Source organism: Perna viridis, chromosome 7 (assembly GCF_037379345.1).
Source record: "Perna viridis isolate PV_CMFRI_1.1 ecotype Kerala chromosome 7, ASM3737934v1, whole genome shotgun sequence".
Taxonomy (NCBI): Eukaryota; Metazoa; Mollusca; class Bivalvia; order Mytilida; family Mytilidae; genus Perna; species Perna viridis.
The window spans coordinates 22,450,933-22,472,229 of record NC_142451.1 but is presented as its reverse complement, the minus strand read 5'-3'; the positions used below and the strand labels follow the sequence as shown (position 1 = coordinate 22,472,229).

Below are 21,297 nucleotides of genomic sequence, written 5' to 3'. Positions count from 1 at the left end.
TTTTGAGTTTCAATGTGCATAAGAAATTGTGGACGGAAAGACAAAGTGAAAACTATTGGGTGCGACATTTTCAATGCCAGGCCCTTATTACATAGTACATTGAATTTGTACATGTATTAACCTGTTAACCATTTACCATTTCACTCAGTCAAGCTACATGTTTTCAAAATTTATTTATTTTATTAATGGCGGGAGAACATTAGTCCAAGCAACACACAAACATATAATTTGCTCTGCTAAATGAGATTCTGACAAAGGAAGTGACCCAGCTAAGATTCGATAATTTTTAAACTGTTCCATTTTCATTTCCACAACAATGCGAGCAGATGCTATTCCTTGAGCTGCAAAAAATTTGTTCGCAGTCATTTGTCTTTGGCCAGGTATTCTAGGTGGCATATCAAGATCTATATCTACTGGTAACAACTCTTCGATGGTGAAAATTGTTGGCACCGATGAGTCATTGAATTCCCCTTCAAAATGGCATGAACACACTCTAGTGTTATCATTGACTATAAGATTAGCACGGACATTTTTCAATCTACTAATCCACTGCATTTTAATATGAGAACGACTAAAAAATTGTAAAATAATAAAACACGAATGTGTCCATAGGACACAGATGCCCATCTGTTAAAACAGGAAGTTGACGTCTGACCGCAACAAAAGTCACACACAGAGTACAATCTATTATGCTAAAGCTGCATATCGAATTTCAAATTATTCTCATGGACGGTTTTTAATTTTTAGGGGACGAAAAATTTTGTAACATACGGACAGACGGGACGGAGGGTAAAACTTACATGTATATGCCCGACGCCTATTGGCAGGGTCATAAAAAATGGTGGTGTAATATGATCAACCACAAGTCATATGATGGCAAACAATCCTACAAATTTCAGCAAAATCTGTTAGTTTCTCATTCTGCTTACTTAAAGGACCGACCAGAGCCTCGAACCCCCATGATTCGCCCTAAAAATACCAAATTATTTAACCTGGTCTTACTCTATTCTACTCAAATATTCGTGTAAATGTATGTATAACTGAAAGGTTGTACATCTTAATTGAGAAATGATAGGCTTTTAATATAAGGCCAATATTAAAGCACTGTGAAGCTCCAAATGTAGCCCAAATAGGTGATTTTTTTTTATTTTTGGCCAAAAGAACAACATTTTCAATCATATTTATGTGATTTTCTATGTGGAGCCACCCCTCGCACATTAAGTTTTTTGTTGAATCATTTGTTGAAGAACATAATATATTTATAAAATTTAAACAAAAATATTCATGGGCGAGGGGTGGCGCCACTGTCACTTTCACAGCAAAGTAACAAAAACTTGGCTAAATTCGACTGAATTAGATGTTTTGTCATTGTTAGCAGGACATTGTGACATCATGTCAACATAATACCTGCAGATTATGATCAATTTTTTTTTTTTTTTTTTTTTTTTTTTTGTAGCAAGCAAATATTCTAGACTTATTCTACATAACAGTCATACCAAGAAATGAATAGGGAAAAAAATGGCAAAATTCAGGGCCAAATAAGCACTTCTTGAACATACTCCTTTTTGATAAAACCTACAATGTAGATATATCATGATCCCCTGCATTTTTATTGTATTTTCGATTTTTTAACTTAGAAAATATGCTTTCATGAGAATACAATCACTTTTGTGTTTTCACTTGAACTATTTGGAAAAAAAAACCACCACAGTCGGCCAGAAATATGAACCAAAACTGACATTGACAGAGGTGATTGAGAACATGGGCGTGTCATGGTGTCATACATGATTGACTCTTAGATGAAGAAAAACTCCAATGTTATACGACTTTAACACTTTATCTGCGAATATCGGTTAAAAAACGTTATAATTGTAAGCATTTGGAGTCGGTGCCTTGCCTAAGTGGAGTAAAACTTCCCTAATTCATACAAAATTTGTCCGAAATCGTCAGATTTTCATTCATTGTTGTTTACTCCCCGGACGTAGTTTTTGCGTCACAAGTAACACCCGGAACAATTACGGTAAAACCGTATTCCGAACTATTGCGGAACTGTGCCATTAGTCTGCAGCTTGTTGATATAAGAATTTCATTTCCATATAAATATTAGTTACCTCCCCTTGACCAGAATAAACGCCTATCTACTACTATAATTTTGTTTGTCCATAGCTCTTAAACGATTAAAAACATCATTCTATTATAATTATGCCTCAAACATGATCATTATGGCTAATGTTTAAAAAGCAATACATAATTTAATTTGTCTTCATGCCAAACAAAACTTTTGCGGGGCAAGGTAAGAAATGAAATTTATTTACAAGGCACTGACATGAGTATGAATTAGCTAAGTCTTGAATTTTTTAAACTGTCCTTTCCATTAAACAACAACAACAATACCATAAAAATTATCCTGTCCTAAATGGTCAAAACTATCGTCTCTCATAGCTATGCGCAAGTCTACATACCAAAAGTACATTACAAGGATGATGTTTCCAATCTGCAACTGTCTTCTTAACCTTTCTTTGATGCTGATTTAGGCAACAATTTGTTAATTATGATTTACCAAAAAACCCTATACTATTAATAATCAGGTGTAATTTGGCAAATTATCAATCAAAGTGTTGTCAGGTTTTGATACAAAGTGTATTGATTGCTTGCTGTTTCTATTCCTGCAATTCAAATAAAAGTAAACATTAGTTTGTATTGTATGCACTTCATGACTTATGGAAACAAAGATGTGATTCCAAGATAGATAAAAATTTGTTTACAAAGAAAAGCTAATTTTACAAACAAAAACAAAAAAACAAAAACAAAACAAAAACAAAAACAAAACATAAATACCAATCATTCAAATATTGCACATTTCTATACAGTCTTCCACCCACCCCAAGACAAGCTACCAAACTCAAGCAAATCCCTTATCAGCAAAAATCATAATAAATATTTCACTTAACAGGATGATGACACATACTCTGTTTTGAAGGATTGTTTAGGAATGCTGATATTGTCCATATCTTCATTGAAGTGTATGAATTCCGGTATTCTACATTGCATATGCATTGGAGAATTTGTTGTATAGATAAATCTCGAAAGTGTGAATGACATTTTATTCATATTTCTAAAGTTGAAAAAAAAACAGTTTCTATACGATTTGCATAATATTCTTAATTTTCATGATTTACTGAGTATTTGCAAAACCCAGTTTTGTACAAGTCGATGTAGTCTCATAAGGTAAGGGTATAAAATAATAAAATTATGTTATGTTGACTAAATATTTTTTTACTCTTATATTTTATATGCGGTGCGTGCTTTTCTACAATATCCCATTATAAAGGTGGTGTAACAATGTAACTTCTTGTCCTGTATGGACAAGTGAACTGCATTTTTATCATTAGTAAGTTATTTGCCATCCCAGTGAATAATAACATCGATCAGCTGTTCTTAGTTTTGTTAAAATGTGGTTAAATTGTTGGAACTTCAGAATATGTAAAGTTGTGTATTATCAATTGACTTCGAAATAAAAAGTAAGGGATGAAAATGAAATATTTGAGCTTAAGCATAGAGTACGTTTATAAACAAGGAAGGTATGACGTAAACAAAGAAAAACACACTTTGACAAGCATATACCTAAAGAAAATCGATAACTGCACATTTAAATAGATATAGTACTTGTACTCCTCTGTGATTTGCTAGATTTGTTATGATAGAAAAATGTGATTAAAATATATTGTAGTCTAAAAAAATAAGTCATTATTCATATATTTTAAACAAAACATACCATGAAACATGATTGCATTAATTTAAAGTTATGCCTTTTTAAAATATTGCTCTCCATGAAAAGAAAAGAAATATGTGTATAGTGTGTTTATCGTAGATTTGCACAAAAATTGTAAACATGAAAAAATACCTATTTTTCTGTGTGTTGTCAAGTTTAGCTTTCACCATGCATTTCAAAATTCAAACCTTTCTGAAGTATGTCTGAGTATTTTCAGTTGTACATAGTACAAAAATATATTGTTGTTTATAACATGCTATTTTTATACGTCCCGATGCTATTTGGGTACTATGTACGTATAGTCTGCATATGTGTATCTACACATTTAACTTCATCTGTAGTGTTGCTTGTAATCATATCGTACTATGTGATTCTTAAATATCGAATTAAAAAAAAAATCATAGACTGGATGTATACTTATAGAAAGGTAAAAGTTAAAGTAATAAATAATAAATGTGATAATAATACTATTTTTCTTGATGATTTTAGTTAAACACGTACAATTCTTTCAACAACTTGAGTTATGGGGAATATTACTAAAAATATTAGACATCATTTAATGAATGTCATTAATGCAATTTACAATGATATTTATCCTATTTTTTTTACTCGTTTCTTGTTGATGGAAAGAATGCAAAAAAGACAAACATTATCCTTTATGTCGCCCTTTCTCAAATGACGCAGCTGCTAAATTCGGAAGTGAAATTAATCACAGAAGTTCAAATACTCATTTAATAGTTATAAATATACATTATGCAATAAAATGGCACGGTATGTTCATTGTTATTCGAACGTATGTTTTAAGCTCTCCTTATCTCATAATCAAAAGTCATCGCATTATGATTTGTATTGTTTACATTTACGATAGTGAGCATGTATCATGACTAGTCCTTTGATGATCTTGTAATCTCTGGTATGATCAATGTACTGTACAACCATTCTTTAGATTAGAAAATATGATATTAAAACAAACAAAACACGAAATATAAGATAAACAAATGTGTTTTACATGTTAGCAATAATTGTAAATGGGAAATAAGTTTTCTGTTTGCATAACATTGTTAATTAGAAAGTAATTTGGAAATTCATTGTGTAGATTGAGCATGGTCTTGGTTAGATTTCATAATAATGTGATTTTTTCTTACTGCAAGAACACTTCACAGCAGACAAATAGATATTTTTAGTTTTACATGTTTTAGAAATATGTTTGTATCATGTAGTGTAAATCACACTTTCTTGCAACCTTTCAATTTCTACATCTTATTTCAAGTAATATAATTTAATTTGATTAAAAAATAAAACCTATTTATAAGTTTCTTTCTTATATTGAATTATTAGCATATGTAATGGGGGAGAGGGTACGGTAGGCTAGAGAGGTTCCCTATCTAAACTTTATTGAAAAGAAAAACAAAGGTTATGTAAGGAAGAAAATACAGTATCATAGTTTTTTTTACATTAAATAAATAGTTTTTGAATAGTTTTCTAAGATTTGTTAAGTTGTTCAAATTTTTATTCAAAAGTTCAAAAAGTCAATTGTATAAAATTCGGAGGCAGTTAACATTCCTTGTTTTCTTTATAAAGATAGGAATCAGATTTTTGTTGTCTACGGAAAAGCAATGTTTCAAATGTTTTGAGTATGTGGTTATCTCCCTTTGTTCACAATTTTTTGACATTTTCACTACTTGTTATGATTTATGTAAAGTTATATAAAATTAACTTAGTTTTTTCAACCAAATGCGTGAAACCCAATACGTGTTTCATAGGGGTGTCGCTGGAATTCTCTAACTCCCATCCTACTTATTAATTTTGTTTTGAAACAATGTAAAACTTTTCATATATGATGTCAGCAAAATAAGACATAAAAATTAAATTAAATTAATTAATATACATATAGTAAAGCATGCTGAAATAACATATATCAGTGAATGATTGTTTTTGTCTGTATATAATTAATAGAGAAGTATAAGGTAACAGTTGGTAAGCACTTGAACAACAATTATTCAAGTATTCACTCTGTAATTGTTCAACGATGATAATGTTTAACTAGTATGACATCAGAGTGACCATTTGTAAAACAATATACATACATAGTCTTTATTTTAGAATAATTAATTATTATGCCATATATAACCAGCATGATCAAAATACCCCTAAGGAATATCTGGGTATTAAATATATCTGTCCGTTGTAAAATACAGAAAATTCCAAATTAATATTACAAATATAAACCACTAACCTTACTGTCGTTGAGTTTCTACCCCTTTTCTGGTCACGTTTTTGTATGAGTACAACTGATAATTTACTTCCAGAAAATATATAATATGTTTACTTCTTAAGGTATACCCTAGAATAGAACAGACAATGTGTTTATAGTGAACGCAGAAAAAATGTTCAAATGGATATTTTGTAAAGACATTGACAATATGTATTTGTACACTAATTTAATCATACTATTTCACTTCTTAACAGCTTTCAACTGCATTATATTAGCATTATTTGAAATAATCAAAAGGCTTTTCAGTTTTAAGTCTGCGTTAAACTATAAACACATACTTTCCTGGTACAATGTATTCTTGTTTATGCTATTTCAGTACTTCCCGTTGCTATTTGAGTACTTTATTCTTATCATTAACATATTTGTATGTAAACATGTGACTTCATCTATAATGTTCTTTTAAATCATCATCCTAATACTGCAAATTTCTGTATATGCGTGAAAACTGCTCAAAAGTAGACTAATGAAAATAATTATGATTATTTATATTGGAAGTAGCGAAGACATTTGGCACCGAGTTTTATTCTTTTTATTGGTGAAAGCAAATGCAGAATATTTTCTGGTTATGTTATCCTTTACGGAGCCCCTTGTCTGAATGATGCATTATGGGATACTCAGCTGTTAGATTCGAAATTCAAACACAAACCAAATCTGTTAATTCTGTCGGAAAATAAAATGGGTATAATAATAAGTGATTTGGATAATATTTAAGGCTCACCATAATTAAAGGTAATCAGATACATCAAATGGTTTATTGTGTTGACGTTTGTATAGAAAAAACAGGTAGCAGAACTTGTCCGTTAATATCGTCCAGCTCATATTCTCTAGAATGAACAGCAAAACATTATACAGGCACAAAATGTATACCTTATGTGTGGTTTTGTTACGATATCTAGTCCTGGACCATTGCAAAGTTTAAATTTTCAGATTTTTAAGGTAGGATGTTGGCTTCTCTAAAACCTCTTCCACAAAGTCAAGGCATTTATTTAGTATATTTACATTGAACATATATACCACATCAACAAACTCTGTTTTATAGATACACATCAGAACAACAACAAAAAAACACACTGACACATATCCATGACAGTTTCTTGACCATATTCATATCGAAATTAAGAAGTCAGTATATGGAAAATGTTTAATATTGAACAGGAAAACCACTAAAAAATCTGTTTTTTTTTTTTTTTTTTTTTCAGTGATAAAAAAGCTTAAATGCACTTCTTTTGATAACTGTTTTACAAGTTTATGAGCTTTTATTCTGCATAAATACTTCTCATTATGTGTTTAATAAGTTATGAGAATTCTTAAGGAATATCATGCAATGTATGTCGCAATGTTTTGCACCCTTTCATATTATAACGTTTGATTAATTTATGTTAGTTCAAATAAATTGCAGGTTTAAAGTTATAAATTTGCAGCAGTATTCTTTGAATAATGTACATTTTGTTTCTTTAATTTTAACATGTAACACAGGGAGAGGGAGCGTTCTATTTACATTTATTTTTACTATTTAAAGACTATGCGGGTTAGTACAAAAAGTAAGCATTATTTGTTTTAGATTTAATCTAATTTTCAAATAATATTACATGAAGATATGTAAAGTTGTTTTTCGTTTAAAGTTAAAATATGTAACTTGAATGGAGTTAACGAAATGTTTTCTTCCATGCTTGATTTATAAAAGAAAAAAATGAATGTGACAAGTATTCATTCCGATTATACAAAATATACTTTGCTGGCTTATTTAAAATGCGAGAAAAGTACAGGCACATATATATTTTTACTGACAGATAAATAATTAAGTATTTTAGGAAGGAAGAAGGAAACAAAAATACTATAATAATGGGTATTTCCTTAAGAGTTTAAAGTTATTAATTAACAGTTGTGTCCATGGTAATCCATTTTAAAGCGATACATTTATTATGCTGGTAATTATGCTTCAAATTAAATACAATTTGTTCAGGCATTTTGTTTTCCCTTTGACCATAAATTTCGGCATTTTACCATACTGGTATAATACATAAATTATCTATAGTTCTTTCAGTATAAAAATGCCAAAACAATTGACACTTATAGCAGTAATACTTATTAGTAAAATGGTATTTATAATATTTATACATTGCAACGTTTTGAGATGATCATATGAATCCTGTAATGATCACAATATCTTATACTGGAAATAAGAAAAAAAATGTAGTATAATGGTTAGTCTGTATATAATTGATATACGTTTTACATGAGAGTAAATATTGTCATGTCTTCAGTGCTTTTTTCTAATGTGTAGGCCAATAATACCTTTTAGAGGGCATCCACGCAAATACAGGGCAGTAGAAGGCACATGCCAAGTTATCAAATGTCCATGCTTTCTAAAAGTTAAACATTGTTTATTTTATTAACTGCACTGGTTAAAAAGAAATGAATTGCATAGAAAGGATTGAATTTTATTGAAAAGAGAGATAACTCTTGCGTTCTGTTCAAAATTTGGTTTCTTTCTTACAGAAGTATAAAATACTTTTCTAAGTCAATCATTGTCAATTTGAAAATCTTTGTACAATTGGACGTAGATATGATATAAATATAAACATGAACAAAACATGTGTGATAAAATTTATCTTGTGCCATTCATGTCATAGGAACTGTCTGGTTTTAAATGGACAGTCTTTTAACAAAATGAGGTTTTATCTTATAACATATCATAATTATTTCTATTTCAAACATGCTATGTCATTCATTTAACACACTTTTTGTAAAACAGCATTTACCAGAACATTCATTAATGCATCATCATGAGAACATTTCATCACAGGAGTTAAAGCAAGCATTTCTTTTGATGTACAAGTATGTCCTGCCCCTGCCTGAATGAATAAAAATAAATATGTCATGCATACGATATGAATTATAACATGTATCAAATAAGCTGTTTTCATATACCCAATATAGTTCTTAATGTTACATTCATATTACATTCATTATCTTTCTATCTATTCGTTTGTTTTATTTATTTCATATAAAGGTTCCAAACATTACTACAAGAAATGAAGTTGGATCGTTAAGAGTTGTATTATACTTTGTGTTGAATTTAAAACAACAATAAAGATAATCCAATAATGCAGATAAAGAGATTGAATCAATCAATTCTGAAGACGTTTCCTACGTTTGTGTTTTCAAAATGGGAAAGTGGATATCAACACAGATAAAGGTTTTCAAAAATGTAAATATCTTGTTATTTTTCTTGGAATATACAAACATATTAAGATGCATATCAACTTGATACTTTCCTATCATTTTTCATTATAGTGTCTATCTGCTTTGCCTTTGTCATACTGTAAATTTCTTCAGAAGATTTGCCTTTAAAGGTGTAGTCTAGACAGAAAACATTTATATTTTTATACATAAACAGAAATTTACATTCCTATTCCCATTCTCGTTGTGTCTGCTTGTCCAAATATCTGTCTTTTATTCTGCACAATCATTGGAAGACATGTTATTTACACTCAAACTGTCATACACTTAGTTGAATTTAGGTTGCACATGTACTTGTGTTTTGGTTTTTTTTTTATATTCTAAGTTGCCACTTATTGTGGTTATTAAATGATGTTTTTTGTGTGTGGCATTTTCCAAATTCAAAGCAACATACGTACATATGATGAAGTATGAGTGAACACCTACAAAAAACTGTCAATAGGATAGTTTTGAAATATACAAGATATGTTTTGATTTGGTGCTGATTGTTGCAGTTCAAAGTGACAGTTAATAAAACGGTAAAGTTCAATGAAAGTGGCCAAATCGGTGTATTATTAAATACAATTTTTATTTCAAAATGTCATTCGTGAAGATGATCTGGTTTTCTTAATTATGCCAGGACGTATGTAACAAACCTTTTTTAAAACTTGTTTATCCCTTACGTAGCCCCATGCTTTTGTGATGCATTGTGGGATACTCAGCTGACAAATTCAAAATCAAAATTTACCGAAAGAAGTTGAGTTTGCCAAGGTTACAAATATGGAAAGTGTCATTAATGGGGTTCGTAAGTTTGTGTGTTATTTGGTAAAATGACGAAGATGTACTTAACGCCATAATTAGGTGACATCGCACGATTGTTTTTTTTCATTTTACAATTGCATGTAATCAATTCCTATCTACAATATTCTTTTCAAAAGAATCCCCACTTATAAACTGCAATATCAATTTGAAGTACCCCAATGCTTCAAAATAGTAGTAAATAAATAACAAGAAAATAGACTGACAAGTAGAAACCCAAAGTAAATAAGTTGTTTCATTCAGTTAAAGCGTGCTTGATCACATTTGTGGATGTAATCAAAGGAACCATGATTCTAGCGGACTTGACACACACACGATAAAAGACATAAATAACCAAAACATACAAAGAAATAAATGTAAAGGAGCAACTCGGGGACTCCACTAAAGTATGTATGAACTCATTTCAAACTGTTTATGCTACAATGGACTTAATCGTGCTCTGCCTTGTTTGAGTTAGGGGTCGTACGATGGTCCACGTAAAATTTACATTATCTAGTTGTAACTTTTCCAAAAAAGTATTCACTTTTCGGAACTCTTGGAAATATTTAATCGAGTCTTTTACAATTGCGTTTTATTATTAATCATCAAAGCTTATGATATAACCCAATAACAAACGACAATCTATCCTTGAAATATATTTATCTAAATGGTCTTACCATATATACAATATATGCATGCAGTAGAAGGGATCATTGAGACTTTAAAAACAGTTTAATGAACAAATAGGAGAAACATACTATTTCGAGATACTAATGATTCATTACTTAATTTTTAATCTTGAAACTATACTCTATAAGTTGCAACATCAGTTTATTGGAATAAACAGATAATATAATAGTGCACAATGTACTTAAAACAATGTTATCCCTAGGTTTTTACTGTGATCACGTAGATTACTTAGATAAAACAACTGTTAGCTGTCGGTTTTTCACGAAAGATAGGTGGAAACAACTATAGTTATGTATGAAAAATGATTATCAATTTATTGGACCAAAAACCGTAGTTTCTGTGAAACTTCTGACTTATTCATTGCTAAAATATACAAAGTGTATAAAATCGTTCCACCTGCATTATTATACGGAATATTCAACTTAAGAAAAAAATGTGATCAACAATAATGTTCAAATTACTGAAACCAATGTTCACTTTTGTGTTTCTTTTGCAGAATAATCTATATTAAGATATTAACGTGATAGATTTGGCTTTTAATTTTTCTTGTAAACAATTTTGGTTTGGATTTAGATCTTCCTATGTATTTGAGTATCATAGTCATAATGGGAGGTTACACCTTGAAACATGTATACAACATATCAAAAATTGCAATATCAAATTGATTGTTATTTATATATATTATTTCATTGCTTCAAACACAAATTGTGGTGTTTTGTATGAACTAATAAGTGTACACTTCTCTTTTAGTTAAATAACAAAGAAATACATATGCACTTCATTCATTCTATACCTTTAATAGCTATATATTGTTGTTATGTGTAAAGTTTATATTGAAGGTTTTTATAATAACATTAAAATATAATTTAAAAAGGTAAGTACTGAAAGAGTAATCAAGGGAACCAAACCAAGGTTATAGCGGCAATCAAAAGAATGTAATCCAGGGACAAAGACCAGACATGGAAAACAGACATACACAACAAAGAACATAAAGTAACTAAAATCATACATACAAAGTAACAAAAGTAAATGAGCAACTCGGACTCCACTAAAAACTGGGAGCATGGACCAGGTGCACCGGTAGGGTAAGCGTCCTCTGCTTTTCTAGAAACATTCGCCAAGTTGCTCATAAAAAGTTTTTGAAGGACCTGACAAATTTTGTTTTCTTTTCTAACTTGTCAGATTGTGTATATATATATGCAAAATGAATCTTTAGTTGTCAAAACTTGAAAATCCACATACGCCATATGTACATTCACGTTAATATCATTAAAAATATCGTTTAAGGTGAGTTATAGCTTTGTTTAGTTTGTCATTTTAAACCTTGTATAACCAATTGATATTGAGTACAAGCAAAAACTGTTTTGCTCATACATGATATAGTTATCAAAGTAGCTGGCAATCTATAACAACATTTTAATTGGATAATAAATATTTCTATATGAATCAGGTATATCCTAGTCCACTTCATATGATAAATAGTAATTTTGCAACAACATTGTCATTTTGAACTATCTTATACCTTCCAGAAAGGCTTGCTAAACATTATTAACAGCATATGTGTCCCTTAATAGACTTATAATGAATCTCCCTGCACCCTGCTTACATACTTGATTAGTGATTCAAAAACAAATTGTAGACATGTGAAAACTTAAAGAATCAAGTTTCCATTCATTTCAGCAGGAGAGCATCTAATTTCAATGTGGTACATACAGGTACACAAAGCTAAAATGTACTCACTTCATTTTCTGTAGTAACAAAGACTTTTCTTTGACTTCAAACGTCCATTTAGCTTCTCTATTTTCTTCTGTAATAATAATTACAATGAATTTAACAATATAACAAACCAGATTGTTTTTCACAGAAACCCCATTTTATCATTGTTTTACCATGGACTGGCCACGAGGGCAAGAACTTTGAAGCAAGAACGTTGAAGTACGTCATATCAAAATGTTCGATTCAGAAATGACAATCTGATTTGCTCTTAGATAGACAGTTATTTAAAGTGTATAAATTATCTTACACACATTTATGCATAAAAAAACAAAATGCTGACACTTTTTGTGAAGTATATTACTCAACTCTACCCGATTAATTGCTCTAAATAAGTTTCAAAGCTCATATACATAGCAAATTAGTTGGTAAACATAAATTAATCACGTGGAAAACATTCTGTATTTGAAAGAAATAAGTTTTGATAGTATGCAATGACATACTGGAAATGCATGATTCTTTACCACAAGCTCTTAAGTTGAAAAAAGTATTGCAAAATCGAGTCATAGGACGTGTTCTGTTTAACATTGAACAAATAAGTGCACGACTAAAAAAACAATGGTATCCACATAGCAGCAGTTTCTTAACCCCCCCCCCCCCCAGCAGGCCTTACATCTAAGTTCTGATGTATTGAGAAATAAATTTTAAAACAACTATTTCGATATATTTGAAAACTTCAAAACCAAGATTTTTTCATAAAAAAAAGATCAAAATGTTTTATAATCTTCATTATACCACTTAAAAACTTACAAACCTGTATTGACAAGCTTGTATTGGTCTTTTCTAACATGTCATAGAAACATTCTTCTTCAAAACTGGGATTATTTACGTATTTCACAACAATACTATAGACAAAATTGTGAATATTAAATGTTAAAGAAAACAAAATTAACAAATATAATCTTTAACTTTCGATGGATAGGTGAGAGGGGGTGCTAATTTATACAAGGAATAATCTCGGTCAATATGACCTTTACCTTACTTTAATCGATACAACTAAGTGAAGTGTTTTATTCTAGATTTCATTACCCAAGGACCATAAAAAATGCTTTTTGACACTTTTTTAAACAAAAAAAATACCGCCAGTCTAATAATAGTACATTTATATCCACCTTAATGCGAAACTAACCGGTCGACGCCATATGCTTTATTCTAATAGCATGGTAAGTATTCTTTAAAGTTTTTCTTTTTTTATACAGGCTTGTTGGCTAACGTTTTTGCTAATACAACATGATATAGATTCATCATAATACTGAGAAATGCTGGCTCTTGCTGTGCATCTTTCCATGCATCTGCAAATACAATGCTGATTTTAAAAATATTTTTTGCACAATTTTGTTTATATCAAATTAATGAGCTTCCCTTGATATCAGTTATGTATCTGTGATTTTAAGAGGATAACATAAATCTAATTAAAACAGCATTGTTAAGACTGTATTTGAGAAAAGGTCAAGAGTGCTATGGTGAGCAGATAAATAAGCACAATTGCCACCATGTAGATGCTCTATTGGTTAAATTCGCAAAAATTGGCATTGTTACCCTACTAATTACATAAACTAAGCAACGCATTTATTTTTTTTTTTATGTATTTAATTGCAAGAAATACTAAAAATGTAGTGGCAATTTCTTAAAGAAACCGGGCGCCATTTTCTCCTTCGTCATTTCCCTTATTTAAATATAGCATTGTGTTATTTTTAGATATTTAACCTGTAAAAAACTTTTATAAGCAGAATGAATAACACGTCTTGACCCCAGTTTTAAAATGGGAATAGACAGACATTTGTTTTGGTAAAGATATTTGTCAAGTTTTCATTAGCCGACCATTTTCCCTAATTTCTCATACAATTCCTTTTATAATATTTCTAATTTCTAGCATGTTTTTATATTTTGATAACACAAAGACGTAAAATTTGTGTTAAACAGTGTTTTTCATATTTTTTGTGTGTTGTTTTTTCTTAAGAATTTCATGGAAATATATATCAATTTTAAATGTTTACATAATTTGAAAAAAAAAACAAATTTGGACTAGCCTCAGAGTTCCGTGTTAATGTGACCTATACATACAAACAGAACATTTACTGATAGGAAACATGTACAATTTAGTACATGTTTGAATAATGTGTGTTCATAACACAAAAATTCCGTTTTCTGAGACTGGTTATAATAGATTAATTATGAATATTGCTTAGGCTTACCTTTTTGTGTTTTATCTGCAAGTCAAAACTCCATTATACTTGGATTCGTCCCGCGAATCAGCTGACTTGTTAAAGCTTGCTTTTTTTAATTCTGTTTAGAATATGAACTTCGTTCCCTTGCATGATTGTCACATTTAATCATTTAAATACCAGTTGCATAAATAGTTATTGTCGAACTGTTCTTTAAATTTAAAATTACTTATATAAAATATGGCCAAGATCTATATCTAGTTTTAAGTTTCATAAAAAAAATAAATATCAAATTTTTTGTTTCACAAAGAAATAAAACCACTTTGTTACAAATATATCTTATTTTGATAGTCACATTTAATCATTTGAATACCAGTTACATAAATAGTTATTGTCGAACTGTTCTTTAATTTTAAAATTACTTATATAAAATATGTCCAAGGTCAATGAGTTTTTTTCTCCTTGCTCGTTACATTTTGTTCTGAATTCTACCTTTATTTTATGGGGTATGTATTTTTGTTCCACTACATATATCCATGGTGTTTTAGGAGGTAAATGTTCTACTCTTAACTCGTATCGTTACATGTATGTAAAAACCATGTAAAGTAGGTAGTCGAAGTCTCCGTTTCCCTTTTTCTGTTGATTTTACGGTAAGCGTGTATTAAAAAGACTATACTTTGAATTTGAGTATTGATGTCAGCAGTGGATGATTCAAGTATTACGCTGTGAACATTGAAGATAGACAACAAGCAAGCAATTTTGATTACATTTGCATTTTCGTGTAATAAGTAGAATTATCTTATTACATTTAAATATAAATAGATTTCATCACTAATGCCGTTGCTACATAGCGAAACACATTCTGTCTTGTCTATTTGCATTGGTCCATCTTCCTGATTCTATCGGAAATTTTACATTTTTTTTCATAAAACTGACCACGGAATGAGTTGGAAATTTATCTAAACCATGAAGTAATGAATTGATCACATAAAAAATTATTCATATGATTTTTATCAAAATATCCGTCCTAGTTAATGAACTAGAAACTCTACTTATAAATGCTCTGACATTGACGATGCAAGCTTAAAAAAAGTTTATACTCTAAACTACTAAGCTTGCTATCATTATTAACCACTTTACAAGAAAAATTACAACATTCTGATTTTATTTTTTAATTGATTGTGGCTTACCAAATAAAAACGCAGAGGCTGTTTGAAGTTGTAATATCACAATGCGAACAACGTCTTTAATGCTAGTGCCATCACATATTAAATACAGAAAGTAGGACCCTAGGAATACCAATGAAAACAAAAGTTCGGGTCAGTTAAAAGATGCAATAGTAACCCTGTGTGGTTCTGCAAACTGAAGTACCCGATACTTATTTTTACCCATCCGTATTCCGCCCAGAAACTGTCTCTGATATAATTTAAGTTACAGTGTTACGTAGAACGTTAAAAACACATATTCGATCTTTTAAAAGGCTGTCCGTGAAAAAGTCAGTCAAGTCCTTTGATATTAGTCGCATTGTTTTTGTTCCAATGTTATTTATATATCATATATATAAGTTTTTTTTTTTAAATAAGTTTGTTTTAAATCCAAAAACGAACTTTATATTTTCACATATGATAAGCCATGTAATAATGAATGTGAATAATTGCACTAAACGTGGACTTGACCAAAAAGTATAAAATTTGACAGTTTATTTGAATATTGGTAAACTTCTAGTATTTTTCTGTCTATTTAATGCAAGAAATATGTAGAGTCTTTATGTTTTCTCATTCTCTTGATAGATTCAAGTCTCCAAATTTACAATTAAATCACTTAACACCTTAGTATAAATTTTAGTTGAATTTTAGGCCAATAAGACCCTTTATCTCTCCTTCTTCTTTTGCTCAAATTAAAGATTAATCTCTTTTTTTACAAATAATTGTGATCAGAAATAAGTAAAACCATTTTGAAAACAAATTTGGCATTTGCCACCAACTGCCTGGTTTTTGCATGGACAGCATTTTTTAAGCGTTCTTAATTTAAATATTGTATCGTTTCTTGTATTTATTTGTATATTTGAATATGTCAGAACGTAATATGTTTTCATAAAAATCATAAATAAAAGGGAATTAACGTTAATATAGCACAATATTTGATATTACAGGCTGAAAGTCTGGATCCAATTCCAGAAAGAGGAAATACGTTCCCAAAATTAGGGCATACTATACCGGTTCTAAAAACAGAACAGTTGTTTTACAACTCTGGTGCTTACAGGTGCCAAAACGGTTAGTTTTGAATAAGCTGTAAACTATTTCTTTCATGTTTAAATTCAAGTTTTGTATAGTTTAGAAATTAAAATAATCTTCCGGAAAAGGCTAGTTTTTATTAACACTGCAAATCGATTTGCTCGAATTGATGTTACATGGCTTTTGACCTCATTTTCCATGGATATTTTTAGCACGTCAAAAAAATATAGTTCTAATACAGATTGTCATATTCCATGTGTACAAGGAAATAGAACAATGTATCGGGTTTCTTATTTTTTTTCAATATTTCACCATCAATAGTTGTGTGACGGTGGTCTCCTCTCACTGGATTGTCTATGACATGTATCTTTATTCAGTTTAAATATATTGTAGTCACGCGTCGCGTCACGTCAAACCACTGCCAAAGAATAAGTGAAAATGCTTAGTTTGTATAATTTTAGCAAATACTCCTATATAATAAGGAAAAAGCTTTTTTTTCAATTTCATTAGAAATTCCTTATACACACATATATTCAAAAAAATGACTAAATGTTTCTTTCTTTCAGAGTATTACAGAACACCATATGTTGTTCATTTAGGTGTTGGTAGAAAAGAACACCTCCCACTGGCAAATGATTTGACACAATTACAATGTAGGCACAGAAATGGTTTGGACGTGCAGGGATGTGTGGCCTGTCAATCTTTTATTGAGGAGACGTATTCTATTATAGAAATTCGTTGACTGTCGACAGATTGAAATATAGCTAATATAAGGTTGACGATGGACTTATTATACACTAACTTATTATTACATTAAAACTAGATTTGACTATAAACTTCTGTAATCAACTTTATTAAATAAAGGGGCACGTCTATACATTCAAACTAATAGATTTCTGATTTTCAGGTGTATTTTTGATGGACCGGGCGCTTCAAGAAAATGTGTCTCGCCAGTATTTTGTCTCCAGGGAAAACCAAAAATAAAGAATCGAGCAATATAGGACTACGTTTAGTAAACTCTGGTTGTGTAAACATGAATCAAAACAATTGATGTACAGATTTGTAACCTGTGACAAAATATTTGATTCACCTTAGGTATAATATATATTGCAAAATTGTACTTATTAATTATTATTTTGTTCTTCTATGCCATTTTGTCTCTTTTTTTCGTAGCCGAAAATTAGAGAGTTTGGCGGAAAATTCCTAACATTAAAAACAATATTCATGATGAAATCAACAAAAAAAAAAGAAAAAAAAAATGAAAAAGATCAGCAGGTGAGAAAATTTACATTTCTTTCAATATTATTCCTCTTGACATTTAAATAGTAAAATCACTGAAACTCTTACAAAATACATGCAGTTTACATAATTTCTGCACTAAAATAGTGTACTAATAAGCAAATGCAGTAAAAAGGTTAGGTAGAGTATGCACTTCTATGTCGTACAATTCATATTAAGTATTAGTGTCTTTCCGTTACGTAGTATCTACCAATGGTAAAGACATCTGTTAAAAGATGACAATTGGTTCTTCCAAACATGATTTAAGGTTTGTAGTGACTCCCTTTCGACATAACCAACTTTGGGTAGTTTACGCTTGGATTATTAACACACATTAGTTTTGCAAGCATATCGTATTATAAACACAAAATATTACATCTTACACAATTCCTGGACAAAGTACGGACGGACTTAAAGAACTATCCAGAATTTTAGTATTTAAAGGGAAATCATTGCACCTTTCAGCTCAAACTGAAGTCTGTTAAAATGACAAGCAAGTATTCCCCTGGTCGCATTTTCTGCGTTTAATGTGCGGTTGTGCAAGTGTAAAAGATGTGTCTCCGAGTCGTGACGTTTTGTGACGTCTGAATCATCGTTTGAACGTGTAAACATTTGCTTTACAAATTTCGAAGGCGGTGGGGTCATTAATGGAAGAGCAGAGAAATTATTAATTAAATTTCCCTTATTGAGTTACAGCCTGGAATCAAATACAAATCTATAATTGTAATAATAATTATCCTATATCCCGAAGTATGCTTATAAAAAATAAAGGTATGCCAAGGAAAATACTTATCGTAACAGACTACTGCTGCTCCCACACTCACTCAAGTAACAATAGTTAGAAATAATAAATTCATTCTATTCTCTTTCGGTCTCTCTACCAGAGACAATGATTGTGATCTCTGTAACAGTGTTTGATTTTAGAACCTCACAAAAATCCATACAAACAAAGTTTCATAACTAGATCTGAAAAATGTACTACCAAATATCTTTTAAAATAATTAACTTCTATACTTTTTTAAGTCTTACCGCGACAGGTGATACGTTCTGAGCGGTATCAATTAAATGTGGACACTGAAAATTCGAAAAAATTAGAAATCTAAGTACAAGACTTTTATCGAAATCTAATTGTATCAACTCTTATAATTTTTCAACTCTTTATACTACTATTCCTATACAATCCTTGAACTTGTAGATCAGTATGATCAATCCATCAGCATCCCGAGAAACCACTTGTTTACCGTGTCAATGATGTTTTTCCTCTTTCGTCTAACCCGGACTTGACGTTTTTCAGTCAATCGGTAGGTGTTTCTATAAAGGAAGACGACGCTTATCTTACCCGTGCACCTGGCCCATCCTCCCAGTTTTAAGTAAATACCAAGTTCCCCTTTTACTTTTATTTCTTTGTGAATATTATTTTGATCATTCTGTGTTCTTTGGTGTGTTGTCTGTTTTCCCTGTTTAGTTTTTATCCTTAGATGATATTCTTTTGATTTCCGCTCGCTAATTGGTTCCAATGAGAGCTCTGTGGAATCACGACTTAAAATCATTACACATCCTTGTTACTCGTAAACAGTTCGGAAAGCTTAATGCACAGATAATCTTGTGTAGCTGATTTCATTATCTAAAAGTAGGCTTATCGTTTAGCCAGATTCTTTTATCTTAGTACATAGGTATCTTTTATGCTTAGTATAGGTAACTTTTTGTCTTTGAACGATCCTACATTCGGGGATATGATATATCACGGCTACCCCAACAAACTTGAGACAAATGACACTACAGCACCTTTAAAGTGAGTCGTATATTTTGTCTTTCTCTAAAAATGACAAACAATGGAAAGGAAAGAGTCATGACCAAACTGTATACGATAAACGCAGTGACTTCTCGTTCATTGTTGTCAACTTTCCTTTCATCTGTAGGATCATTCCTTCTTACCCGGACGACACATTTCATGAACATCTTGGCGAGTGTTTCCATAAAGTAATGGACGCTTGCCTTTTTGATGCACCTGGTCCAGGCACACAGTTTTTATTGAAGTCAAGGTTGATTTTTACTTCTGTTTTTTATGCAGGTTATATAAGGGTATCATGTTCGTGTGCATGTGTCTATTTTCCTTGCCTTGTCATTGTCATTGGATTATGCTCTGTTTGTTGACTATAAAATCCGGTTTCTCTTCATCTTTTTGCTATTGATGAATCATATTATTTGATTATTTTAATGAACGACAATCAATGAAAGAGATTAGTAAGCTCGAATTACATGATTAAATTAAAAAATGCATAGATGATATACATTATTGATAAATTAAATGGCTGTTGAAAGTTTTATTTTTGTTATTTTCCTTTCATATCTTAAGTCTATCAGATATTTACTTTTGTTATGATTTAAAGGTGTAGGGAAGGGGGTCATCAACACCTATATATGCACAGGGTTTGAAACATGAATGGCTCTTAATCGCGCTGTCATTGATAACTAATATAATTTGGAGCTGATAGCGTTTGAATTCTTATTCAGGATCAAACGAATGTTTTAATTAGATATTTTTCTTTGTCAAGACATCATTGCGGTAAGATTACTCACTAATTCATATTTTTACTGATTATTTTGTAGTATTTATAGACAGTGCATTTACATGTCCCCCGAAATGTCATAATTACAGTGACCATTCCTGTTACTTTTTTTTTAAAACTGGAACCTCAGAACCATATATCAGAACAGTGGAAGTAACGCACTGTCCTGTGTTCATATTATATTATATATTTATGTTTTAAATCTAAGGTCTTGAAAGAGAGTTAATTGCCGACTTGATTGGTTAAGGGGTGCAAATATCATTCTTTTCCCATTTCATAATTTTTACAATATATACCATCATACAATATATTAACGTCGAATTTAATATTAATAAAAGTAACTGAAGAAATTGTTATTATGTTTTTATTTAGCCACATGTTCTGAAAAATAAATAGCAAAGCGACATCCAATCTTATAAAATTTGAGTGAAGTTTCGTTTTGATTATAATGTCATATTTGTTTATTTAATGACAAATCCGATTCGTTTTATTACTTACATTGTATTTCGTTTTTATTCAT

At 30.4% G+C, this 21,297-nt stretch overlaps 2 protein-coding genes across 10 annotated transcripts; one reads left to right on the top strand and one right to left on the bottom strand.

Annotated features, from left to right (window-relative positions):
- Positions 1–1,360: 1,360 nt before the first annotated feature.
- Positions 1,361–14,860, bottom strand: LOC148611820 (uncharacterized). Of its 5 annotated transcripts, XR_015924219.1 has the most exons (7): positions 14,726–14,860; positions 13,660–13,822; positions 12,498–12,564; positions 8,810–9,410; positions 6,766–6,871; positions 6,009–6,116; positions 1,361–2,666 (listed from the first exon to the last, which is right to left on the bottom strand). XR_015924219.1 is itself a non-coding variant. In XM_088592724.1 (5 exons), exons 1-3 carry the CDS (start codon positions 8,972–8,974, stop codon positions 6,799–6,801), a joined length of 309 nt encoding a protein of 102 aa, XP_088448850.1. In that variant the 5' UTR covers positions 8,975–9,065; the 3' UTR covers positions 1,361–2,666; positions 6,009–6,116; positions 6,766–6,798. The 5 variants fall into 5 exon arrangements, 3 of the variants coding, with proteins under 3 accessions (XP_088448850.1, XP_088448851.1, XP_088448853.1); XR_015924220.1 differs by lacking the exon at positions 12,498–12,564; XM_088592724.1 differs by lacking the exons at positions 12,498–12,564; positions 13,660–13,822; positions 14,726–14,860 and adding an exon at positions 8,343–8,413 and having other exon boundaries at positions 8,810–9,065.
- On the top strand, positions 4,107–17,918 carry LOC148611819 (uncharacterized). 5 transcript variants are annotated; one of them, XM_088592723.1, is made up of 3 exons: positions 4,107–4,199; positions 16,848–16,968; positions 17,496–17,918. In XM_088592723.1, the coding sequence occupies exons 1-3, from the start codon at positions 4,182–4,184 to the stop codon at positions 17,669–17,671; spliced, it is 315 nt and encodes a 104-aa protein (XP_088448849.1). In that variant the 5' UTR covers positions 4,107–4,181; the 3' UTR covers positions 17,672–17,918. The 5 variants fall into 5 exon arrangements, 3 of the variants coding, with proteins under 3 accessions (XP_088448849.1, XP_088448847.1, XP_088448848.1); XR_015924217.1 differs by lacking the exon at positions 4,107–4,199 and adding an exon at positions 6,645–6,776; XM_088592721.1 differs by lacking the exon at positions 4,107–4,199 and adding an exon at positions 9,140–9,258.
- Positions 17,919–21,297: the final 3,379 nt, after the last annotated feature.